This window comes from Phyllobates terribilis, unplaced genomic scaffold, assembly GCF_046119375.1.
Source record: "Phyllobates terribilis strain yellow unplaced genomic scaffold, ASM4611937v1 Scaffold_12__6_contigs__length_324123572, whole genome shotgun sequence".
Taxonomy (NCBI): Eukaryota; Metazoa; Chordata; class Amphibia; order Anura; family Dendrobatidae; genus Phyllobates; species Phyllobates terribilis.
Window position 1 is genome coordinate 28,758,038 of NW_027362772.1, and position 27,988 is coordinate 28,786,025.

The 27,988-nt window shown below is 44.7% G+C and overlaps 1 protein-coding gene across 1 annotated transcript; it reads right to left on the bottom strand.

Moving 5' to 3' along the window:
* Positions 1 to 27,945, bottom strand: LOC141171978 (phospholipase A2 inhibitor gamma subunit B-like). The gene is made up of 5 exons (XM_073655727.1): positions 27,662 to 27,945; positions 6,512 to 6,628; positions 6,029 to 6,166; positions 1,503 to 1,643; positions 1 to 1,123 (listed from the first exon to the last, which is right to left on the bottom strand). Exons 1-5 carry the CDS (start codon positions 27,717 to 27,719, stop codon positions 921 to 923), a joined length of 657 nt encoding a protein of 218 aa, XP_073511828.1. The 5' UTR covers positions 27,720 to 27,945; the 3' UTR covers positions 1 to 920.
* Between the last annotated feature and the right edge of the window lie 43 nt (positions 27,946 to 27,988).

A 27,988-nucleotide genomic window follows, 5' to 3' on the forward strand; every position in this document is an offset into this window, starting at 1 on the left:
TCAGTGTATCAAATCTGCTTTTATTGCCACATTTAGGTCATTGCGCAAATAAAATGACTTGTGCAAAAATGTGAGAGGGAGTGACGGCAAAGAAATATCTATACTAAAGGTAAAAATCCAAACAAGCATCTATTTGTGTTGCCCATCGATGTGTTGGGAAGCTCCAGGGCTTCAGCTTGGTTCCCACATTGTGACTGTCATCTGCTGGACACATTTTTCTTATTTTGATTGTCGTCTTGAGTTCAGGGGGTCAGTTAAATTTTTCACTTTGGGGTTTGGAAGGTGTGGAAAATAGCAGATGAAAGTGATGATTTAAAGGGATGGTCCGGCCTTAGGCTATAAGTCTGGTTTCTCTGGAGTGACCGTAAATATATGATCTGCATAAATGCGATCACATGCCGACTAGACATGTGCAGCCTTTCTCAACGCAAATACAGTCTAGTCTGAATGTGGCCAGAAGGATGAAAATCTCATACTTGCGACCACATGACCGCTCACTCCTGGAACCTGAACTGGAGAATTCTGACAGCACAGAGTGCATGCGATGCGAGGATATCACATAGAGCGACTGCAGACTTGTAGCCTAAGGCTGGACAGAAACAGGAAAAAAAAAGAAAGGGCCAATTTGCTTGGACAAGACCACTTTATTAGATGGCTACCCTAATTCTTACTCAGAGATCGACCAAAAGATTTGGTGAAATTTGGATGCAAATGTTCGGTTTGCTTGCAGTGCCACCACAGGAAAAAAATGAAGAATTACTTTCCCTTTTTCCTTCTCAATATTCTATAGCTGCAGCAGGAGCCTCCCCCCTGTTGCCTTGTAACATATATAGGTGTACATTATTATATATTATTTTTTTAAATACTCTATTTTTATCATTTGTGGCAATATTTGCTCTGGTCCAGTGTTTTGTTTTTTTTTAAGAAAGATAGATATATTTTACAACTACAAGTGCAGCAGTGATAGGAGCGACAAGGCCGATTTGTAGACTTGTAGTGCCGCTGAAGACACATGAATACTTGAACTTCATTTTCAGGGCCCCAAATTTTATCCACTGGGTGCCGAGAGAGCAGATACTTTTTGTCGCGCAACCCCGGATCGCTATTGATCTTCTTATGGGGGCTGCAAAAAAAAAAAATAATAATAAATAAAAATGCAGTATTATATTAGCACCAATAGTAAAATAATATATATTGTACAAAAGATGCATAATTTATAGATTTGGAAAGCTGATCAAAATGCACTAGTAAGGGGTATGTTTGTGCATTACATTGGCAGCCTAATTAGGAAGGTGTAATGCCTCCTTTTACCTGCGGGGGCACTACAGGGAAAGTGAACAGTTGGTTACAGGTCTACCCACAGATTACAGCTGATTTCCAGGGGTCTTTTAAATGTGTTAGGCAAGTTAGAGAGGATTAATTTCATGTAAAAGTGTAAGAACTACAGTTGGGGGATCATTGTCAGAGGAAGTGGGGGGTTCTGATGGGGGTCTTCCATTTACCATAGTATTCGCTGGTCTGGAGCAGGCAGGCGTCTTCCTCTCCAGTGCAGTCTATGGTTTGCTTAGAGTAGCACCACTTTGAATAGACAGATAAGCAGGTCTGGCAGCTCAACCCATTTGGCTGAAAATTATCATCAGGTACTAAAATAAAATAATAAAATAAAAAGAGTAAAAATATATATAAAAAAAAACAATCAATAAAAAGATACAAAATAGATGAATTAAATAAATAAATAAATAATATAATTACCTGATTGATCAGAAACGCTGATTGCTTTGCATGAAATCTCACATTTTATCAGAGGTAATAAACCCACAGTAATATACTAGGGTTCTATATTAAGCAGAAGACACTATAGATCTATATATAGAAAGCAGGTGGTACTTTCAGTACTTTGAAAAAGTATTCATAACCCATGTACTTTTCCACATTTTTGCACATTACACTCATAAACTTAAATGTATTTTATTGGCGTTTTATGTGACAACTACAGCAGTTCTGTGAAGGCTTCAGAGGTTTGTGTGAGAACATTAAGGATCAAACAGAATCATGGAAACCAAGGAGCCCACCAGACATGTCAGGGATAATGCTGGAAACTAAAGAGCCCACCAGACATGTCAGGGATAAACTTGCGGAGAAGAGTAAAGCAGGGTTAGGTTATAAAAAATAGGCTGAGCTCTGAACATCTCAAGGAGTACTATTCAATGCATCATCCAAAAATGGAAGGCGTATTGCATAAATGTAAACCTATCAAAACATGGCCGTCCGCCCAAACTGACATCCCAAGCAAGGAGAGCACTAATTAGAGAAGCAAACGAGAGGCCCATGGTCACTCTGGAAGTGCTGCAGAGATCCACAGCTCAGGTGGGAGAATCTGTATGTTGGACAACTATTAGTAGTATACTCTACAAATCTGGCCTTTATGGAAGAGTGGTAAGAAGAAAGACATTTATGAAAGCCAGAAGAAGTCCCATGGCAGTTTGTAAAAAGTCATATAGGTGACAATGCAAAGATGTGGAAGAAGGTTCTCTGGTCGGATGAGACCAAAGGAGATTTTTGGGAGTTAAATGCACAACACAATGTGTTGCAGAAAACCAACACTTCACATCACCCTGAAAACACCATCCCTGCCATCACACATGGTGGTGGCAGCATCCTGCAGTGGGAAGGCTTTTCTTTATCAGGGGCAGGGAAGCTGGTCAGAGATGATTGGAAGATGGATGGAGCAATTCTGTAGGAAAACCTGTTGGAGGCTGCAAAAGACTTGAGACTAGGGCATAGGTTCAGCTTCCAGCAGGACAACGACCCTATACATCTGTCCAGAGCTACAATGGAGGGTGTAGATCAGAGCATATTCACGTGTGTGAAAGGCCCAGTCACCATCCACACCTAAATCCAGAGAATCTGTGACAAGACGTGAAAATTGACGATCACAGACATCTCCATCCAATCACTGAGCGAGAGTGAGTGTGCAAAAAAAGACACATGTAGAAAGCACATAGTACATATAGGAGACAGGTGGTGCATATGGGAGGCAGATGGTACTTACATATAGGAGGCAGGTTGTACTTACATATAGGAGGCAGGTGTTACTTACATATAGGAGGCAGGTGGTAATTACATATAGGAGGCAGGTGGTACTTACATATAGGAGGCAGGTGGTAATTACATATAGGAGGCAGGTGGTACTTACATATATGAGGCAATTGGTACATATAGAAGGAAGGTGGTACATATAGGAGACAGGTGGTACTTACATATAGGAGGCAGGTGGTACATATAGGATGAAGGTGGTACATAAAAGAGACAGGTGGTACTTACATATAGGAGGCAGGTGCTACATATAGGAGGCAGGTGCTACATATAAGAGGTAGGTGGTACATACATATCGGAGACAGGTGGTAAATATAGGAGGCACATGGCACATATAAGAGGTAGGTGGTACATATATATAGGAGACAGGTGGTAAATATAGGAGGCAGGTGGTACATATAGGAAGCAGGTGGTACATATAGGAGGTAGATGGTGCATACATATAGTAGACAGGTGGTATATATAGGAGACAGTGGTACATATAGGAGGCAGGTGGTACTTACATATAGGAGGCAGGTGCTACATATAGGAGACAGGTGCTACATATAGGAGGCAGGTGGTACATATACTAGATAGGTGGTAGTTACATATAGGAGACAGCTGGTAAATATAGGAGGCACGTGGTACATATAGGAGGTAGATGGTGCATACATATAGGAGACAGGTGGTACATATAGGAAACAGTGGTACATATAGGAGGCAGGTGGTACATATAGGAGGCAGGTGGTACATATAGGAGGCAGGTGGTACATACATATAGGAGACAGGTGGTACATATAGGAAACAGTGGTACATATAGGAGACAGGTGGTACATATAGGAGGCAGGTGGTACATATAGGAAACAGTGGTACATATAGGAGAAAGGTGGTACATATAGGAGACAGGTGGTACATATAGGAGGCAGGTGGTACATTTAGTAGGTAGGTGGTGCATACATATAGGAGACAGGTGGTACATATAGTAAACAGTGGTACATATAGGAGACAGGTGGTACATATAGGAGACAGGTGGTACATATAGGAGGCAGGTGGTACATTTAGTAGGTAGGTGGTGCATACATATAGGAGACAGGTTGTACATATAGGAAACAGTGGTACATATAGGAGACAGGTGGTACATATAGGAGGTAGATGGTGCATACATATAGGAGACAGGTGGTACATATAGGAAACAGTGGTACATATAGGAGGCAGGTGGTACATATAGGAGACAGGTGGTACATATAGGAGGCAGGTGGTACATTTAGTAGGTAGGTGGTGCATACATATAGGAGACAGGTGGTACATATAGGAGACAGTGGTACATATAGGAGGCATGTGGTACATATAGGAGGTAGGTGGTACATATAGGAGGTAGATGGTGCATACATATAGGAGATAGGTGGTACATATAGGAGACAGTGGTACATATAGGAGGCAGGTGGTACATTTAGTAGGTAGGTGGTGCATACATATAGGAGACAGGTGGTACATATAGGAGACAGTGGTACATATAGGAGGCATGTGGTACATATAGGAGATAGGTGGTACATATAGGAGACAGTGGTACATATAGGAGTTAGGTGGTACATATTGGAGGTAGGTGGTGCATACATATAGGAGACAGGTGGTACATATAGGAGACAGTGGTACATATAGGAGGCAGGTGGTACATATAGGAGGCAGGTGGTACATATAGGAGGTAGATGGTGCATACATATAGGAGATAGGTGGCACATATAGGAGACAGTGGTACATATAGGAGTTAGGTGGTACATATTGGAGGTAGGTGGTGCATACATATAGGAGACAGGTGGTACATATAGGAAACAGTGGTACATATAGGAGACAGGTGGTACATATAGGAGGCAGGTGGTACATATAGGAAACAGTGGTACATATAGGAGACAGGTGGTACATATAGGAGACAGGTGGTACATATAGGAGGCAGGTAGTACATTTAGTAGGTAGGTGGTGCATACATATAGGAGACAGGTGGTACATATAGGAAACAGTGGTACATATAGGAGACAGGTGGTACATATAGGAGACAGGTGGTACATATAGGAAACAGTGGTACATATAGGAGACAGGTGGTACATATAGGAGGCAGGTGGTACATTTAGTAGGTAGGTGGTGAATACATATAGGAGACAGGTGGTACATATAGGAAACAGTGGTACATATAGGAGACAGGTGGTACATATATGAGGCAGGTGGTACATATAGGAGGTAGATGGTGCATACATATAGGAGACAGGTGGTACATATAGGAGACAGGTGGTACATATAGGAGGCAGGTGGTACATTTAGTAGGTAGGTGGTGAATACATATAGGAGACAGGTGGTACATATAGGAAACAGTGGTACATATAGGAGACAGGTGGTACATATATGAGGCAGGTGGTACATATAGGAGGTAGATGGTGCATACATATAGGAGACAGGTGGTACATATGGGAAAAAGTGGTACATATAGGAGGCAGGTGGTACATATAGGAGACTGGTGGTACATATAGGAGGCAGGTGGTACATTTAGTAGGTAGGTGGTGCATACATATAGGAGACAGGTGGTACATATAGGAGGTAGATGGTGCATACATATAGGAGATAGGTGGTACATATAGGAGACAGTGGTACATATAGGAGGCAGGTGGTACATATAGGAGGTAGGTGGTACATATAGGAGGTAGATGGTGCATACATATAGGAGATAGGTGGTACATATAGGAGACAGTGGTACATATAGGAGGCAGGTGGTACATTTAGTAGGTAGGTGGTGCATACATATAGGAGACAGGTGGTACAAATAGGAGACAGTGGTACATATAGGAGGCATGTGGTACATATAGGAGGTAGGTGGTACATATAGGAGGTAGATGGTGCATACATATAGGAGACAGGTAGTACATATAGGAGACAGTGGTACATATAGGAGGCAGGTGGTACTTACTTATGGGGTGCGGTGGAGTACAGTTATCAGAGTAACAGCAGGTCGTTCTTCTCCGGATCCGACCATTGGATGCACTCATACTGCCGGGGGCGTCACAGTGATGTTTGGGAGCGCAGGACATGTCAAACACGGCCCCATCTATATTAAAAATATGGGATAAGCAAACCCTACATCCATCTGTGGTTCTGAATATTCTGCAGCCACAAATATAGAATTGCTGATTGACTTTAATCCCAGCACTCCTCTCAATTTAAGGAGCTCATCCTGATCCTCCCGATTCATGTATATGATTTCAGAAAGATAGAAAGACAGAGAAGCAAATGTAGCGATAAGAGTGAAACATATTAAATTACTGAGGATATAGGGGTTAGTCCAGGTCAGTATAAAGCAAGGTCAGTGTAATGGATACCATATGTGGATGCTGAAGGAAATGAGCAGAATGATTCTATCTTATTACAAAATGCTTATGATGGAGGATCATACGTGTGTTGGTCAGGGTGTACGAGGAGGCACAGACATAACCATCGGGACAGACCAGGCTGGATGCATTGCAGAGCGCAGCACTTGTACTCGTACACACTTTGCAAGACAGAAAGTCACCTGGAAAGACAGAGAAAAAGAATTATTACAGAATATCCCCCAGATCCATCGCTGAATAGTTTTCCCAGCATATAATAATGAAGAAAAGAATGATAAATTCCTTGTTTCCGCGGCACAAGCAGCATTTTCTGGTTACTAAATAAGTAAAATCGGCACAAAACCCTCTTTGTGTTCCCTGATCCGTGTCAGATTCTCGTCATGTTTCTCATGTTTATAACATACGGCATTTTCTCCGCACTGGAGGCATTTTGAAACAAGAATAGAAAAAATGATATAAATATTTATCAATGATATGAAGATGACGCGAGTAACCTGATGTATCAGGCAGTGAAGCCCAACATACACTTGCAGAGGCGTATCATACCTAGAGTCCGATGGACCCCGGTGCAAAAGAGGACCTGATCCCCCACTCCCCGAATGTTGGTTAGATATGTGGGACTTAAATCCTATAAGAAAAAGAGGAAAACAATCATGTACCTCTGGTGGTGACCTACAACCCAAAACTTGAGAAAAACTGCTAAAAAACTTCACCACATGCTATACAAGGATGACCCTCCCTTGCTGCGCTACAGGCAACCTCCAAGTTTAAGAAACATCATGATCCGAAGTTCAGTGCCCTCAGATACACCAAGTGGAACTTTTCCTTGCAATGTGAAGAGCTGCAAAACCTGCACCCATGTAGAAACCAAAGACAGGATACAGATTCCCAACACACAGCAGGAATATAAGATTCCCGGGACGTTCACATGTTCCTCTTCCAATGTGGTGTACTTAATTCTGTATACTATATGTCCTATTGGGGGTCTCTATGTGGGAGGAACAGGAAAGAAACTGAGAGTAAGAATGAGGTCTCATCGCCAAACGATTACAGATAAAAAAAACTCAGGTACCGGTGGCCAAACATTTGTGGTCCAGGACACAACATTAACAATATGGAAGCTGTCATATTAAAAGGCAACTTTAAATCACAAAAACATTGAAGGGTCTGGGAATACAAACTTATTAGGGTCTTTGGCACCCTCCACACAGGAATAAATCTGCCATGAGGATTTATGACTCATTACAAAATCTGAGGAATCTGCTCCAGAAACAGGAGGTCACCAGGCCCATGATCTTACATGGATATTGGGACCATAAAACTTTCACACCACTAATCCAATCCAATTAAGGACTCACTCTCTGAGCTCAGTTTGTTTGTTTGTTTAAATGTCAATGTATTATGCCATGCATCTGCTTTCTCTCTTTTATTTATTTATTTTTTCTTTCTTTGTGTTCATATATTTGTGTTTCTTCATATACCTTGCCATATCATGCCTGAGGAAGAGACCTAAGTTGTGTCGAAAGCTTGCCTTGTAACATCATTTATTTTATTTTTGATAGCCATTAAAAGGCATCATAACTACAAGATTATCTTGTTTTTCCCACTGAGAGCAATCTTTTTTTCAACTGGCTAACATGGTACCAAACCCCTTTTCTTTCTTTCAAATCCAATAAGGACATACGTGTTACACAGCCCTCACCCATAATGTAGTAATGTCCTCAAACCTGGACTAATGTCCCCCATCCAAAGCCCCTTCCATATATATATGTCCCCCATCCTGGTATATATGTTTCTCATCCTGGGTCCATCCTGGTATATATGTCCTCCATCCTGTTCCCATCCTGGTATATATGTCCCCATCCTGGTATATATGTCTCCCATCCTGGTATATATGTCTCTCATCCTGTGCCCATCCTGGTATATATGTCCCCATCCTGGTATATATGTCTCCCATCCTGGTATATATGTCTCTCATCCTGGGCCCATCCTGGCATATATGTCCCCATCCTTGGCCCATCCTGGTATATATGTCTCCCATCCTGGTATATATGTCTCTCATCCTGGGCCCATACTGGCATATATGTCCCCATCCTTGGCCCATCCTGGTATATATGTCCTCCATCCTGTGCCTATCCTGGTATATATGTCCCCAACCTGGTATATATGTCTCTCATCCTGTGTCCATCCTGGTATATATGTTCCCATCCTGGTATATACAGTACAGACCAAAAGTTTGGACACACCTTCTCATTTAAAGATTTTTCTGTATTTTCATGACTTTTAAAATTGTACATTCACACTGAAGGCATCAAAACTATGAATTAACATGTGTGAAATTATATACTTAACAACAAAAGTGTGAAACAACTGAAAATATGTCTTATATTCTAGGTTCTTCAAAGTAGCCACCTTTTGCTTTGATGACTGCTTTGCACACTCTAGTCATTCTCTTGTTGAGCTTCAAGAGGTAGTCACCGGAAATGGTTTTCACTTCACAGGTGTGCCCTGTCAGGTTTAATAAGTGGGATTTCTTGCCTTATAAATGGGGCTGGGACCATCAGTTGTGTTGTGCAGTAGTCAGGTGGATACACAGCTGATAGTCCTACTGAATAGACTGTTAGAATTTGTATTATGGCAAGAAAAAAGCAGCTAAGTAAAGAAAAATGAGTGGCCATCATTACTTTAAGAAATGAAGGTCAGTCAGTCTGAAAAATTGGGCAAACTTTGAATGTGTCCCCAAGTGCAGTTGCAAAAACCATCAAGCGCTACAAAGAAACTGGCTCACATGAGGACCGCCCCAGGAAAGGAAGACCAAGAGTCACCTCTGCTTCTGAGGATAAGTTTATCCGAGTCACCAGCCTCAGAAATCGCAGGTTAACAGCAGCTCAGATTAGAGACCAGGTCAATGCCACACAGAGTTCTAGCAGCAGACACATCTCTACAACAACTGTTAAGAGGAGACTTTGTGCAGCAGGCCTTCATGGTAAAATAGCTGCTAGGAAACCACTGCAAAGGACACGCAACAAGCACAAGAGACTTGTTTGGGCTAAAGAACACAAGGAATGGACATTAGACCAGTGGAAATCTGTGCTTTGGTCTGATGAGTCCAAATTTGAGATCTTTGGTTCCAACCACCGTGTCTTTGTGCGACGCAGAAAAGGTGAACGGATGGACTCTACATGCCTGGTTCCCACCGTGAAGCATGGAGAAGGAGGTGTGATGGTGTGGGGGTGCTTTTCTGGTGACACTGTTGGGGATTTATTCAAAATTGAAGGCATACTGAACCAGCATGGCTACCACAGCATCTTGCAGCGGCATGCTATTCCATCCGGTTTGCATTTAGTTGGACCATCATTTATTTTTCAACAGGACAATGACCCCAAACACACCTCCAGGCTGTGTAAGGGCTATTTGACCAAGAAGGAGGGTGATGGGGTGCTACGCCTGGTGACCTGGCCTCCACAGTCACCAGACCTGAACCCAATCGAGTTGGTTTGGGGTGAGCTGAACCGCAGAGTGAAGGCAAAAGGGCCAACAAGTGCTAAGCATCTCTGGGAACTCCTTCAAGATTGTTGAAAGACTATTTCCGGTGACTACCTCTTGAATAGTGTTGAGCCACCCCCGTAGTGTTCGAGTTCGGTTCGTCGAACACCCGTGTGTTCGCCGAACTGTTCGTCGAACTGTTCGTCGAACACCTTCGAACACCGTTAAAACCAATGGCAGGCAAACAAAAACACATAGAAACACATAGAAAACACCTTCAAAGGTGTCCAAAAGCTGACAAACTGCTCTGAAGACACAACTAACACATGGAGAAGTGACAAGTACATATAGTCATGCGAAAAGAAAAGAGGTGGAGGAGTAAAAGGAGGGGGAGACACAGATATAGGCATGTCATGCCCTTCTAAAATCCAAAAAGTGAGAAGCCGACACGTTCAGTCCGCTCCTGCCCGTGCCACCTCCGTGTCGCCGGGTTTGTGCCAGAGCCGCGGTGAACCCTGACGGCCAGCCCCCCTCTCCCAATACTGGTGCCTGTCCGCTGGTGGGTCGAGCGAGCCCCCCTGTGGTGGAGGCAGCTCTAAGCTTTTTAATTTAAATTGTCTCTCTAATTTGAATGAATACACTTTAAATCCATTTACAAGGATCTATTGGAGGGCAAGTCTCATGCCAGCAGCCGCGTAATTCCAGCTCCAGTAGCGTCCACTAAAGCTGCTGCAGTTAAAAAGCTTTTATAAGGATCGAGCTCGGCTGTCCACCGCAAGGCATCCTACTGCCAGTCCCAGCCCCTATGCCTTGGGGTGCCTCCTGATGCTCTTCACTGAGTATCCCGTGGTCCCGAAGCATTTCCTTTGAAAAAATTAAGTGTCAAAACTACAGGTGGTGTAGCTTGCTTAACAGCCGGGATAATCCGCTGACTAGCAGACACTGCTACTAGGCACAAAGTATTTCCTGGGCTAGATGCAGTTAAAAATTTGTAATTAGATTCTCTCGTTGGATGCTGAGAAAGCATTCCATAGAGTCTCCTGGCACGCCATATATGATTCTCTTAAAAAGCTTGGGGTAGGGGTCTAGGGGACCCTTTTATAGCCAAAATCACGGCCCTGTATCGCAATACGTCACCTAGGCTGAAGATAAATGGAACTGTATTACACTGAGGGCTCGGTTGCTACAAGGTATTGCACCTCACCCAGAGGTGTGATATCTCACTCTCAGGTAAGGATGGAGTGTGGATCAAGACCCGACACCTGCATGCATTACACCACATTGCCGTGGGGCAGGGCGACCAATATGCCCCTGAGATGGGCACGACAGTCCCTGTCCCTGGCTGGAGTGGGGGGAGGGAACACTGAGGAAGGGGAACCCTTTAGTGCAGGAGCAGGGAGGAAGCAGTTCCTGGGTGCATTGAGAAGGGAGTATAAAAGGTGGGCACCATCTTAGTTCAGTGCAGAGAAGTCTGAGCAGAAGTGGCAGGGAGCAGGGGCTCTGCATGAGCTCTGCTCCGGAGGCGGGCCTAGTAACAGAGGCCCAGGCCTGGAAGAGGGAGAAGGAAGGAAGAGGAGCGGAGAAGGCTCCAGGAACGAGGAATGAAGGGATCCCAGGGGTGCGGACGGGCGAGTCGCCACCGCACGCCCGAATCCACCTGCGTGGAGGGGTCAGGCCAAAGGGGGAGACCGGTCCCCGAAACTAGTGGAGGCAGGAAACGACCCTCAGCTAGAAACCGGAGGCTGTGACATTTTATGTGGCGCAGCCCCTCGCTACACCCGCTAGGAAGGCACCACATAGGGTCAGGGAAACTGGCGCCAAGTTTACCAAGAGGAGGCCCGAGGCAGCCGGACAGAAGGGTTGGTAAGAAAGGACAGACAAAGGACACACAAAGGGGGTCCTGTGAAGCGCTCCAAAGTTATCTGGGAGTTGTCTGAGCCCCTCACCTGGTGAGCACAGTACGATGTGGGCAGCCACTGGTTTGACCGCCCTGAGCCACGGAACCGGGTCGCCGCCACGGAGACTACAACCACCAGCATCCACCAAAAAGGGTCCGGCTCCGGGTGTCCCAAGGCCCAGGGGGTGCGTCAGAACATTTTCATCACCTTTCACAATCACCAATGGGACAAGGCAGGGATGTTCTCTGTCCCCTCTCTTATACATCATAGTGACGGAGCACCTGCTCTCATCAATTCGCCATAACCCCAATATTAGGTGGATTTAGGTGGGAGGCACCGAGTACAAGTGCTCTCTATTTGCTGATGATGTCCTAGTATATATCACTCAATCACATATATCCATCCATGCTGTTATGGCTGAAATAGATCACTTTGTTACATGGTCAAATTTTAAAATCAATGCAGCGAAGTCTGAGGCCCTCGATGTCTCCCTCCCCAAATCCATATAGGATTCCATCCAGTCCAACTTTCCCTTTGCCTGGCCCTCACAGGTATCAAATACTTAGGAATTCCTATTCATAGAGACCTCTCCCATCTATGTTATCTTAATTTTGGGCCCTTTATTGAACAACTCCATACAGACCACGGTTGGCAAGTTAGAACTGTAAGATTCACTACGTGAACCACTGGTGTTTTGTGGAAAAGCACATGTACACTGTGTTCCAAATTATTATGCAAAAAGTGTTTAGGAGTGATAAGGGAAGAATTTGTTTGTTTGTCAGTTAAACTCATTGATGGTGATGTGTGTCAGGGCTATTTATATCACTGTAAGCAATTGCAGACACCTGTGCTAATTAGTTTGGCAGGTGTGTCCAATGAAAGGCAAGACTACTTAAGAAGGCTGTCTCACATTATTAAGCAGCCTACATTTTCTGCCAAAATGGGAAAGAAAAAAGATGTGTCGGCTGCTGAGAAGCAACAAATTGTGGAGTGTTTAGGTCAAGGCATGACTACAATCAACATTGTGCGATGATCAGGATGAAGTGTCTTGGCAATCAAGAAGTATGTAGCTGATTCACAGTACACACGTGTGCGTGCTGATAAGGGCAAATTGAGGACTCTTTCCTACAAGCAATTACGTCAGGTTAAAAGAGCAGCGGCAAAAAAGCCTTGTCATAGCAGCAGACAAGTTTTTGAAGCTGCTGGTGCCTCCAACGTCCCCCGAACAACAAGATGCAGGGTCCTTCAGAGGTTTGCAGCTGTGCATACGCCATCCTGTCGACCTCCTCTATGCACTTAACACAAGCAGAAACGGCTCCAGTGGGCCAAACATTACATGAAGACTGATTTCAAAACTGTTTTGTTCACGGATGAGTGCCGTGCAGCGCTCGATGGTCCAGATGGATGGAGTGGAGGATGGCTGGTTGATGGACACCCCACGCAAACACGGCTACAGCGCCAACAAGTAGGAGGTGGAGTAATGTTTTGGGCTGGAATCATGGGGAGAGAGATTGTCGGCCCCTTTAGGATCCCTGAAGGCGCTAAAGATGAACTCCATAATGTATGTGGATTTTCTCAAACAGCACTTCCTGCCATGGTTCAAGAAGAAGAACCGTGTATTTCACAGCAAGATCATTTTTTTGCATGATAATGCACCATCTCATGCTGCACATAAAACATCTGCATCTCTGGCTGATATGGGCATAAAAGGGGACAAACTTATGGTGTGACCCATATGCTCCCCTGACCTCTACCCCATTCAGAACCTCTGGAGCATCATTAAAAGGAGTGTCTATGATGGCGGGAGGCAGTTCACATCTAAGCAACAGCTCTGGGAGGGTATTCTGTCCTCATGCAAAACAATTGAAGCAGAAACCATCCAAAACCTGACAAATTCAATGGACGAGAGAGTTCAGAAGCTCCTTTCGAACAAGGGGTCCTATGTGAAAATGTAACATCACCTAGAATAAAGCTTTGAGTTGAAAACTGTTTGATTTCAGTTTCTAATAACCTGCTAATGCTTATAATTTCAAAAATGACCATTTTTTTGGTCTTTATTAAAATGAAAAGGTTGATCGAAAAGTTTGGCGGATCTAAGAGTGTGGCAACCCAGTAGTCATGATTACTTCGAATTCTGACAATATGAGGGTCATGTTGCAGGTAGTGCAGCAAGAAGGCACTTATGTGTCTTGCGCATCTCGGAGCCCCAAAATTATTTTCCGGGCTAGATGCAGCTAAAAATTATTATTAATTTTAAATCTGGTGGAGCTTAGTATAGATGGCCTAATAGGATCAGTGCTGCACACTGCTACAAAGCCCAAATTATTTTCCAGCCAAGATACAGATAAACATGATTAGTAATTTTAAATCTGGTGGAGCTTATTATAGATGGCCTAATAGAATCAGTGCTGCACACTGCTACAAAGCCCAAATTATTTTCCAGCCAAGATACAGATAAACATGATTAGTAATTTGAAAGCTTAAAACGGTTGGTAGGGTGATTTTAACCAATCATCCATCTTTTACTCTCCCCAGGATGACACAGGGGTAGAAAAGTCGTTTCGGATCCATGATTTGTTCATCTTTATGAACGTGAGTCTGTCTACATTATCAGTGGAGAGCCGCGTGCGCTTATCTGTCAGCACACCACCAGCAGCGCTGAACACACGTTCAGACAGAACGCTGGCTGCGGGGCATGACAAGATCTCCAAGGCGTAAGTGGCTAGCTCCGGCCATTTATCCAGATTGGAAGCCCAAAAAGAGCAAGGGTCCAGTGACACAGTCATGGCTTCAATGTTTACTTGGAGATACTCCTGTACCATCGTCTCTAGGCGTTGACTATGTGTCAGACTTCTTGTCTCCTGTGGCCTTGCAAAGGATGGGCTTAAAAAGTGGTGAAATGATTGCGCAAAATTGATGTTACCAGCAGATACTGTGGTTCTGTTAGGGTATGTGCACACGATGCAGAAATGCTCAGGATTTTTTCCTGAGCGTTTCTGCATCTCTCTGGCAGGAAAAAACGCATGCGGATTGTACATGCGGTTTCCTGCCAGGGACATGCGGAAATGAAGCGGTCTTCACTTTCATTTCCGCATGCGGGTTGACAAGCGCTTCCCAAGCGATTTTAGCATCACTTGGAAAGTGCTTGTCAACTTTACACTATATAAATCCATGCAACCGGCATGGATTTATATAGTGTGTAAATGTCAAAAAATAAAAAATAAATCTATACTTTACCCTCTGATGGCCCCCGGTGTCCTGCTTCATCGGTCCCGGCCGCCGGCAGTGAAGACTGTAGGACCTTCCGACGTCAGCGTCACGTGACTCGTCAAATGACTCTGACGTCAGCGAAGGTCCTTCATTCAACCGCGAAGTGCGCGGGAAGCCGGCAGGACGCAGCGCGGGCCGTCAGAAGGTGAGAATATATATATTTTTTTATTTTATTCTTTTTTTTTTAATGGTACCTGGGTCTGGATGAGAGTCCTCTCATCCACACCCGGGTACCATCCGCACATTAGACCGCATGAAAAGCGCATCAACATATACAGTGATGCGGATTCCATGTGGTCTAATGCAAGTCAATGGCGGCAAAAGAGCAGCGCTTCCGCAAAATTAATTGACATGCTGCGGATTTTTGACCGCAGCGTTTACGCTGCGGAAAAATCCGCATCATGGGCACAGCACATGCGGATTTCCATTGGGGAACATTGCTGCCCTTCTACCATGCGTTTTTCATGCGTTTCCGCGGCGTTTACGCAACTGCAAAAACGCCGCGGAAACGCATGAAAAACGCATCGTGTGAACTCAGCCTTATGGTTTGAGTGCTGAACACTTGACGGTCCCACGGTTGGCAAGTTGGAACTGTGAGATTCACTACGTGCACCACTGGTGTTTTGTGGAAAAGCACATGTAAGATTCTGCAACAGTCTCTGCTGATACTCCTGCATGCGTGCATCCCTTTCTATGGCAGGAATAATTTCTGCAAATTTACTTTTGTACCGGGGATCTAACAGTGTGGCAACCCAGTAGTCAGGATTATTTCTAATTCTCCCAATTCGAGGGTCATGTTGCAGGTAGTGCAGCAAGAAGGCACTCATGTGTGTTGCGCATCCAGGAGCACCAAGTCCCTGTTGTGTTGGTGGCAAGGTAACAATCATGCTTCCTTCCTCTGTCCTCTCCCCACAACCTCGCACAACAGAAATGTGATCAAGGTCTCCCTCACCTGATGAGTCTTCCATCAGTTCGTCCTCCACTTCTTCCTGGGCTCCTGCACCTTCCTCACTAGTTTGGCTGCTACCATGCGCCCTGGTAAAACCATCTCCCCCACCCTCACATGCCTGCCGCCTTGGTGCTGCCGACCGTCTGGACCTTGCAGATGTTAGCCCTTCCGCATACAACTCCTCCTCCTCTACTTCCTCCACCTCCTCTTGTGCCACCACCTGACTCCGAATTCTCTTTAACATGTGCTCCAGCATGTAAATCACCGGAATAGTCATGCTGATAATGGCATCGTCAGCACTAAATATCTTCGTCGCCATTTCAAAACTGTGCAGAAGGGTGCATAGGTCCCTGATCTGAGACCACTCCTCCAGCGTGATTTGCCCCACGTCTGGATCTCGTTGGCCCAGGCTATACGTCAGAACGTATTGCACCAGGGCTTGTCGGTGCTGCCACAGTCGTTGCAACATGTGCAGAGTTGAATTCCACCGGGTAGGCACATCGCATTTTAGCCGGTGAAGTGGCAGGCCCAACGACTTCTGTAGAGATGTAAGTCGCTGAGCTGCGGGATGCGAACGGCGGAAGTGAGCACACAGCGACCGTGCCCTCTGCAGAAGGCCATCTAGTCTGGGATAGTGGGCTAAAAATTGCTGGACAACCAGGTTCAACACGTGAGCCATACAAGGCACGTGTGTGACATTGGCCCGGCGAAGGGCCGCACCCAGGTTTGCAGCATTGTCGCACACGGCCTTCCCTGGTTTCAGGTCCAGTGGAGACAACCATTCATGAAATTGGTTCTCCAGAGCTGACCACAACTCCTCAGCTGTGTGACTCACATTTCCCAGACATTTCAAAGTAAAAACCGCCTGATGACGTTGAGCCCTACTGCCAGCATAGTAAGGAGGTGTGCAGGATCCCTTCTGCGCAGTTAGAAAGCTTGTGGCATGACCAGACAGGCTTTGGGTGCAGGTGGAAGACCGAGAGGAGGTTGAGGAGGCAGAAGCAGTGGAGGAACTTTGACATAAAGAGGATTGACGCACAACTCATGGGGACGGCAAGACTTGGACAGCAGCCCCTTGTCCTGCTGTCACCATAGTTACCCAGTGCCCAGTTAGCGACATGTAACGCCCCTGTCCATGCCTACTCGTCCAAGTGTCTGTGGTGAAATGCACCCTGTCACACACAGAGTTTCTCAAAGAAGCGGTGATGTTGTGTGCGACATGCTGGTGGAGCGCAGGCACACCTTTCTTTGAGAAGTAGTGCCGACTGGGCATCTGGTACTGGGGCACTGCGATGGACATAAGGTCTCGAAAATCCTCTGTGTCCACCAGGCGGAAAGGCAGCATTTCTGTAGCCAAGAGCTTGCAGATGGTGAAATTCAACCTCTTAGCTTTCTCATGGCTAGGAGGAAATGGTCTTTTACTTGTCCACATCTGAGGGACCGAGGGCTGGCTATTGTGCTTAGACGGGGTTGATAAGGGTGTCCCCGGCAAACTGCCGGTCTGTGAGGAAGATGCAGGCGGACATGTTAGGTTGCCTTGATCCAAAGGTGGTGCTATCGATGTCGGACAGCGCTCAACACCAGCTGGTGTTACCACCTCCAAAGAAAATGATGACCTGCCAATCACGCTGGCTGTTGCGGGTAAAGAGGTGGCAGGTCTGCGCCCCAAAACAGGTGTGACTGCTGTCCCCCCAGTCACAGAGGATGAAGAGGCCGCGGATGCACAAGATATGGCAGACGGCGGTTGGCCCGGCCGGCTAGGCCGCATTGTAGCACACTGAGCTTCCCACTGCAACTTATGCTTCATGTCCATGTGCCGGTTCATGCATGAAGTACTCAAACTATGTATTTTTTGGCCTCTACTTAGCTTTTGCTGACAAATGTTACAGATAACATGAGTTGGGTCATCTTTATCGATCTGAAAAAATGCCCAGGCTATGCAAGGCTTAGCACCCATGCGACCTGAAGAGCCACCACGACTTGTGGTGAGAGGCAGAGTTGTGTTTGAGGATGCAGTTGTTGACGTGCTTCCAGTACTACGTCTCTGTCCAGGAAGGCGCAACCTGACCTCGTCGTCACTAGCATCTTCCTCCACCTCCTCTGCTGACCTCATCTCTTGGCTGACTGTGGGTTGACAGTAAGTGGGATCTCCAACCTCATCATCATCACCCTGTGCGTTATCACACCCGTCGTCCTCAGAGCCAACCTGTTCCTACCCTGACAAAAAACTAAAGTTGTCGCTCCAATCAGGTATTTGAGTCTCATCATCGTCTTCCTCATTGTCTCCACCAACAGGAGTTACAGTTTGGGAATGAGGGTCTACATTATGGTCAGAACCTTCTGTGTCTGGTCCTGGATCCGACTCATAAAGATTCTGGGCATCAGTGCAGATCATTTCCTCGTCTGGATTCACAGAAGCGCTGGAGTCGACCTCTGATTCCCAGTCTATAGTATGAGTAAACAGCTCTGCAGACTCAACCATCTGTTCTACCTCATACTCAGACGGGCAGCTGGAGATTTGGGAGCTGTGAGGAAGCAAGTGCGATTGGGGTGACACCTTTGAGGACTGGAGTATTTGTGATGTTGAAGTTGATGTGGAGGAGAGCCCACTTAAAGGAGCACTTGATATCCGTTGAAGCACCTGCTGTTTTTGTGCCTCATCTGGAATTTGTAGCGATTGGCGTGGCCGTAAGAAAGGGATCTTATCACATTGTCCGCTAAAAGAAGTAGACATTTTAGTTTGGCTGGAAGATGGTCTTTCTTCTGCAGATGTTACTGTTGCTTTAACACCTACCCCACGGACACAACCTTTTTTCCCCTTCCCAACACGCCTATTCCCCATTCCACCAGCAGCAGGCCTTTTTCCACTCATTTTGGTGGTTAACTAATTCACAACTCTGGAGTTGTTTGCACAAAAAAACAATTGATGGGAACCGAGCAGAGCTGAGTGGCCAAACTGTGGTATTAGGCCAAAACTATTGGCTGGGTTAGATGCAGAAAAAAATGATATTCAATTTGCAACCTGATGGAGGTCAGTATAGATGGACTAATAGAACAAGTCCCACACACAGCTAGAAGCCCAAATATTTTTTCAGAGGTAGATGCAGAAAAAAAAATATTCAGTTTGCAACCTGATGGAGGTCAGTATAGATGGACTAATAGAGAAAGTCCCACACACTGCTAGAAGGCCAAATATTTTTTCAGAGCTAGATGCAGACAAAAAATTATTTTGAATTTGCAACCTGATGGAGGTCAGTATAGGTGGACTAATAGAACAAGTCCCACACACTGCTAGAAGGCCAAATATTTTTTCAGAGCTAGATGCAGAAAAAAATTATATTCAGTTTGCAACCTGATGGAGGTCAGTATAGATGGACTAATAGAGAAAGTCCCACACACTGCTAGAAGGCCAAATATTTTTTCAGAGCTAGATGCAGAAAAAAATTATATTCAGTTTGCAACCTGATGGAGGTCAGTATAGATGGACTAATAGAGAAAGTCCCACACACTGCTAGAAGGCCAAATATTTTTTCAGAGCTAGAGGCAGAAAAAAATTATATTCAGTTTGCAACCTGATGGAGGTCTGTATAGATGGATTAATAGAACAAGTCCCACACACAGCTAGAAGCCCAATATTTTTTCAGAGGTAGATGCAGAAAAAAATATATTCAGTTTGCAACCTGATGGAGGTCAGTATAGATGGACTAATACAACAAGTCCCACACACAGCTAGAAGCCCAACATTTTTTCAGAGCTAGATGCAGAAAAAAATTATATTCAATTTGCAACCTGATGGAGGTCAGTATAGATGGAGTAATAGAACAAGTCCCACACACAGCTAGAAGCCCAAATATTTTTTCAGAGCTAGATGCAGATAAAAATTATTTTTAATTTGCAACCTGATGGAGGTCAGTATAGATGGACTAATAGAAAAAGTCCCACACACTGCTAGAAGGCCAAATATTTTTTCAGAGCTAGATGCAGAAAAAAATTATATTCAGTTTGCAACCTCATGGAGGTCTGTATAGATGGATTAATAGAACAAGTCCCACACACAGCTAGAAGCCCAATATTTTTTCAGAGCTAGATGCAGAAAAAAATTATATTCAGTTTGCAACCTGATGGAGGCCAGTATAGATGGACTAATAGAACAAGTCCCACACACAGCTAGAAGCCCAATATTTTTTCAGAGCTAGATGCAGAAAAAAATTATATTCAATTTGCAACCTGATGGAGGTCAGTATAGATGGAGTAATAGAACAAGTCCCACACACAGCTAGAAGCCCAAATATTTTTTCAGAGGTAGATGCAGAAAAAAATTATATTCAGTTTGCAACCTGATGGAGGTCTGTATAGATGGATTAATAGAACAAGTCCCACACACAGCTACAAGCCCAATATTTTTTCAGAGGTAGAAGCAGAAAAAAATATATTCAGTTTGCAACCTGATGGAGGTCAGTATAGATGGACTAATAGAGAAAGTCCCACACACTGCTAGAAGGCCAAATATTTTTTCAGAGCTAGATGCAGAAAAAAATTATATTCAATTTGCAACCTGATGGAGGTCAGTATAGATGGACTAATAGAATGATGCTATGCCCAAAAGATTTTACTTCACTAGGTGCAGTAAAATTATTGGTATTCTATACACAGGTGGTATATCTTGCAACACAGATAGGCTACTCCACTGACTAACACACTCTGCAATAGGCCAAAAAGGATTAGCTTTGCTAGATTCAGCCAAATGCTGTGAAAAAAACTTGCACAGCACTGGCACAGACCTGCCTGGCAAAAACTGATAGGAACTGATGTAACCTAGTCCTGAAAAGGACTCCAATTACAATTAGTCTTTACTCCCACAATCTATCTATTTAAGAGCACAGACCTGCCTGATAAAAGTCGTAGGAAATGCTGTAACCTAGTCCTTACAAGGACTGCAATCACAACTATTCCCTACTCCCAAGCTATCTGTAGATTTGTGCGAAAATTGGCTTGAAATTAACAAGGTATAGCGCACACAGCAACAGCGGTGCCGTCTAACACGCAGCTGCAGCAGTGAGAAAATGGTGGCGACGGGGAAAATGGCTGGGTCTTATAGGGCAAGGACATGTGACATACACTGCCAATGACACATGCCCTTGCTTGTGTGAAAAAAAGCACTTTGCTCCGTGTGTGCGCTGCTGATAGGCTGACAGATTGCACCTCCCCACTGTAAATGCGGGAAAGAGAAAAAAAAATGGAGATCTTCATTATTCCTGCAGAGATCCATCCCCTGCCCCTCCCCCCGCCCCGCTGTACACTCAAACTGCGTATTAACATTAATTTTCATCATTACTGAGAAAAAATCCAGTTATGATTTTGGTGCACGAACAGTTATCGAACATAACCTCGAACAGCCGAATTTTTCTCAAATCGTTCGTGTTCGCCGAACGGCTCGAACACCGCCCAAAACAGCTCGAATTTGAGATTGGCGAACAGTTCGAGTAGAACAATGCTCATCTCTACTCTTGAAGCTCATCAAGAGAATGCCAAGAGTCTGCAAAGCAGTCATCAAAGCAAAAGGTGGCTACTTTGAAGAACCTAGAATATAAGACATATTTTCAGTTGTTTCCCACTTTTTTGTTAAGTATATAATTCCACATGTGCTAATTCATAGTTTTGATGCCTTCAGTGTGAATGTACAATTTTCAAAGTCATGAAAATACAGAAAAATCTTTAAATGAGAAGGTGTGTCCAAACTTTTGGTCTGTACTGTATGTCCCCATCCTGGTATATGTGTCTCTCATCCTGCACCCATCCTGGTATTTATGTTCCCATTCTGGTATCTATGTCCCCCTTCCTGGGCCCATCCCGGTATATGTGTCCCCCATCCTGGTATATGTGTCCCCCATCCTGGGCCCATCCGGGTATATATGTTCCTGTCCTCGGCACCATCCTGGTATATATGTCCTTAATCCTGTTCCCATTCTGGTATATGTATCTCCCATCCTTGTATATACATTTCCCCAACCTGGAACATTTTTTCCCCACCCTGGTTTATACTGGTATACATGCCTCCCATCCTGGTGTATATGCCCTTTATAATGGTATATAGGTCCCTTATCCTGGGTCCATCCTGGTATATGATCACAATCCTTGTATACATGTCATGTGACTCGCCTTGGTATATATCTCTCCCACCCTGGTCAATGTGTTGCGCATCCTGTAACATGTCCCCCATTCTTTAAAACATACAGAAGAAACAATTCTATACATCTTTCCCCGCTTATGCGATGGCGGTGTCCTCTTTTATAGCCGGCAGCTGACTTCAGCGTGCAAGTGTGAGAGGGAGATGTGTGGACATTGTTACGGTATCAGCATCCGGCCACAAGAGGTCTCTGTTGCCTCTAAAAAAATGGACTCCATGGTAAACTTGCTGGTGTGTGAGTCAGCAAAAAACAAGCAGTTGTGAGGAGAGGAAAGATATTGTGGTGAGCTGCATCCTAAGAGCCGGTGTGTGCAGCATGCTGGAAGTGTAACAGGACTTTGAGTGAAGGTGAAGCCTTGCCTGTGACTCTGGCCAGAGAGATAGAATCACATTGGGGGGACAACTACGGTTGGATGCAGAGTTGGATTCCCCCCAACTCATCTGAGTGACATGAAGGTCTCTTTGCTACTCTGAAAGGCTTAAAACTGCGCTCCTGGGATGAGGTCAGGACCCTCTCCTCAGTCTCCCAGCTAAGTGTTCAATCAGACGATAAGACAGCTTCGTCAGAAAACAGTTAAAGGCCGGTAAGTCCTGAGCTCAGGCACCACCACAGGGACGCATGCATTCAAATAGCAGGAAGAGTTTGGTGCCAAACGCAGGTTCTCAATTAAAGACATTGGTTGTAGGCAGGGTTGGGTGAACCTTAGCTAGAGACTCCCCTCAGTGGTGAGATTGTGTATAGTTAGGATAACAGTATTGTAAACGTAGAAAGTTAAGTTTGTTAACTGTTGCGCTGCACCACTGCACGGACTGCCTTGTGCACCCATCTGATTACATCATTGCTCTGGGTAACATGCGGTTACCGCACTAGGCGGAACCACTGGGTAGGCAAATTATAGTTCTTCTGTTAGTACATCCTGGTCCTGTCGATTATGCAGCGCAGGGGTCCTTGCTGTCTTGATCTTTGTGTGTGTGAAGCTTTTTTGTGTTCCTTTCTTGCATTGCCAGGGCAGCCCAGTTCCTGTTCTTAGTAAAAAAAGGTGTTTCCCCAACAACTTGTCTGCTAGTATCCTTTGTCCTCGGCCCGCTGTATTCTGAGAGAGACCTAATTGGGACACAGTCTACACAAGTGACGGGTAACGCATGGTGTCACTGCCATGCACCCCCAGTCAAGGGCATGTCAACTTCAGCTGCTGGCCTCTGATTGGCCGACAAGGTGTATTGTGGAACAGGGACCCGACAGGTCTCTGCACGGCAATACATAATTATTATTAATTACTATAGCGCCATTTATTCCATGGCGCTTCACATGTGAAAATAGGTCACCGACTGGGACAAGAGGAGAAAGGACCCTGCCCTCAAGGGCGCACAAACAGCCTATAAGGGATGGATGAGGATACAGTAGGTCTGAGTACAGCTGATCATGCAGCGGTATGTTGGAGCGAGGGTTACCGCAGATTGTACACTTGTCACAAGAGGGGGGTCTTCAGCTTCCTTTTCAAGGTTTCTGCGGTAGGCGAGAGTCTAATATGTTGGGGTAGAGAGTTCCAGAGTAGGGGGGATGCACATCCAGCTGAAATAGTCGCTGGTGTCGGCGGGCACTCCCTGCGACCTCGAACGTCACACCCCTGAACACTCGATCACACTTTTATCTTCCATCTCTGAGTCTCTATAATCTCTGCCAGAACCAATCACTGGAAAAACATATTCACTGATATCTTTGTAAAGCCAGGATGCAGATATACTAGGACAAGACACGTTGTAATGTAGTAATCTTCAGGAACATTAGAGGGGTTGTCCACTTTCAGGAAAGGGGACCTCAAACATAAATAACAAACAGTGCAGGTGGTCGGCTTCCTCGGGTCCAGTGCAGGTTCCCCACTCCTGTCCCAGTTATGACATCATGTCTACAGCGCACAATCACTGAGCTCGGCATCATATTGCTGATATGTGCTGTCAACGTGACCTGTTTTATACTCACCAATAGAGAACCATTACTACTTCAAAGATCCGGGTGGAGTAGTTTTCCTGACTTCCGGGATCCCATATTACCCTAAACCTGTTCTTTTGCCTATCCTAGATAAAGATGACGTGCTACCAGGTCAGTGGCCAGTTTCTGCTCATATTTTATTTCCACTGCTCCCCTGAGTAATAAATTTCTTCTTTTTTTTTTAACCCGCCATACAGTTCCAGAGATATAAGCCTTTTTGTATAGGGCTACATTTTATTACCTCTTCTAAGGGGGCGTGGCTCACCGGATCCTCTGGGGCGTGTCTTTAAGTTGCTCTGCATAATTATCCAGTGAGCCCCGCCCCCTTAAAAGGACCATAGTATTTAGCAATTAAAAAGTTATTATCTCTGGAAATATACAGTGGATTTGTGAAAAGAAAAAGGAGGAATACTCAGGGGAGAGGCGGGAATAAAATAAGAGCAGAAGTTTGGCACTTTTGACCTGGTGACTGGATCATTTTATATAGGACAGCAGTTATTCTAAAAAATGACACCACCGGGGTCATTGAGGTGATGGGATCATTAACCTCTTTATGCCCCATAACTTATTTATACGTCATAGGTCACCTCCCTCTCTTTGATGCAGGCTCAGGCACTGAGACCACATCTTTTCAGGTACATGACAGCTGAATCTTGATCCTCCCACCACTGTTAACATGTTAAATGCTGATGTCAATCTCTGACAGCGGCATTTAACATGCACATGCTGGAAGAGCGTCATAAGACACGCCCATCAAGGCCCTGTCACATGATGACAAGGAGCCAATGGATTGGCATGACAGCCGGGGGGTCTGCAGGAGACATATGTGGCTCTCACTGAAGATCTGTGGCCGGCTTTCATATTATCTGATCATTTCAGCTGTAGCCTTACTATGATGATGGCAGCTACAAGTCTGCTAAGGAGAACTATGGAGTCATGTAAAAAGTAAAAAAACAGTTTTTAAAAATATAAAAAAATTTGAAAGTTCAAATCACATCCCATTTGCCTCATTCAAAATAAAACAATAAATAAAAAAAAATATATAGTATATACACTTATTTGGTATCGCCGCGTTCATAATCGCCCGATCTATCAATATATAAAAAGAATTAATCCGATCGGTAAACGGCGTAACGAGCATAAAAATCAAAAAAACAAAATTATGTTTTTTAATCGCCGCAACATTGCAATAAAATGTAATAACAAGTGACCAAAACATTGATATCAATAAAAACGTCAGCTCAGGGAGCAGACAATAAGCCCTCACCGGGCCCCAGATCCCGAAAAATGGAGAAGCTACGGATCTCAGAAATATGGCAACATTTTTTTCTGAAAAACTCTGGATTTTTTTTTCACTACTTAAATAAAAAAGAACCTATCCATGTTTGGTATCTGCGCACTCGTACTGACCTGGAGAATCATAATGGCAGCTCAGTTTTAGCATTTAGTGAACATGTTAAATCAAAAATAAAAAAAAAAACAATTGTGGAATTGCACTTTTTTTGCAATTTCACCTTGCTTGGATTTTTTTCCTGTTTTCCAGTACACTATAGGGTAAAATCAATGATGTCGTTCAAAAGTACAACTCGTCCTGCAAAAAACAACCCCTCACATGGCCATATTGACTGAAAAATATGGCTCTGGGAAGAAGGGGGAGCAAAAAAATAGAATAGCAGAATCAGAAAAAACCCAAGATGGTAAAGGGGCTAATAATAATAATTATTATTATCATCAGTGGTTAGCACTGCATGGTAGCTCAGTGGTTAGCACTGTATGGTGGCTCAGTGGTTAGCACTGTATGGTGGCTCAGTGGTTAGCACTGTATGGTGGCTCAGTGGTTAGCACTGTACGGTGGCTCAGTGGTTAGCACTGTACGGTGGCTCAGTGGTTAGCACTGTGCGGTGGCTCAGTGGTTAGCACTGTACGGTGGCTCAGTGGTTAGCACTGTACGGTGGCTCAGTGGTTAGCACTGTATGGTGGCTCAGTGGTTAGCACTGTACGGTGGCTCAGTGGTTAGCACTACAGCCTTGCAGCGCTGGGGTCCTGGGTTCAAATCCCACCAAGGACAACATCTGCAAGGAGTTTGTATGTTCTCCCCGTGTTTGTGTGGGTTTCCTTCGGGTTCTCTGGTTTCCTCCCACACTCCAAAGACATACTGATAGGGAATGTATATTGTGAGCCCCGATGGGGACAGTGATGATAATGTACGTAAAAGCGCTGTGGAATTAATGGCGCTATATAAGTGAGTAAAATAAATGAAATAATAATGGTGACAACTTCATCAAAACTACCCTGCATGATCCTTCATCTACAACCTCCCTCCTTCCTGCTGATCTCCACATTGTAGTACACAGTTCTGACACCAGAGGGCGCTCAGAAACACCATAACAAGGGAGACAATGTATCAGATTTGCTTCCTCTGGAAATCTGCAGCAGCTCCTCCTATATATGCACTGTATATGTCCTCATCATATGGGGAATCTGCAGCACGGACACATCCTTCTGTGAGGCATATATATATATATATATATATATATATATATTTATATTCTTCATATAGGGTCACGGTGCCCTCTCTGCGCAGATCTTCTGCCTCCTCCTCTCTTGGGATGGAAACATCTGCTACAAACATCTTTCATCATTGGCTTCACTGCAGAGTCAGGACGAGGTCAGGAGGAACGTTCTGTCCCACCATGACAGCTACTCCCATCATTGTTCTCTAGGGAAACCTCATACGCTGCAGATCCATGCAGCACTACAACCCCCAGCATGCAGATTTTAATTTATTTAGCATTTTCCTAATGTATGATAAAAAAAAACAAAAAACAGGAGACTGCTATAATGCAACAATGTAGCAGAGCTGAGTTTGTTATTTAATTCCGGACTTGATTTTCCATCGGTGCAGGTCGGTGCATAGTTTGATGATTCCCCCCCCCGAAATTCCCCTTTAATCTTCTATATTCATCCCAATGCGCACGCTTAGCTCTGCTACATCTGTATCCAAACACATGACAAAATATTACATTATATTATCTGTCGTTTGACATTTTTACATTCCCTTTTTTTAAGGAGTTTGTCGCGCGTTCACGGCCGATCCCAGCATCGTAATATGGTACCTTTATTTTTTGCATAGGACTGCAGGTAAATATGCTGCCATTCTGCCGCTGCTTAGGAGTCACAGGATGTGTATCTACATTCTATTATCTGTGCTGTCCCTATGTCAACACTTCCGGTCGCAGGAATCCAGAGCTTTCAGGGGATCTATAAGAATCCAGGATTCCTCCCTGATCTATAAGAGGGGCAGCGTGGATGCAACTGCCCCCATTACAGGGTGACATCCTACTATAGGGGGCACATAACCCTATAAACAAGTCACTACAGGTTCTCTTAAAGAAACAGAACACATGTAGGATCTACAGTGACAAGAAAACTTACCGGGGGTCACTAGAGCAGAAAGAACCCAGAGAAGTCCAGGGAGGGGTCCCGTCCCCATCCTGGGAATCTGCAGAAAGTGCAAACTGGACCTCGAATCCTCATGTACAGCCTGGAAGTGTTCACATGTCAGTAGAGCGGGGCTGGGGTGGGGTGAGATGACGGGAACGTCACATTTGGCAGTGGATTCACAATAAACACTAAAGTTTTAGCCTCCAGGGGGTTTCAGCTGCGGACAATCCCTTTTTTCCCCCTGACATAGGATGTTTGGGACATCAATCCTAATGATCGGCTGTGGGAAATCCTAATGTTATTTCTCTGCAGCGCCAC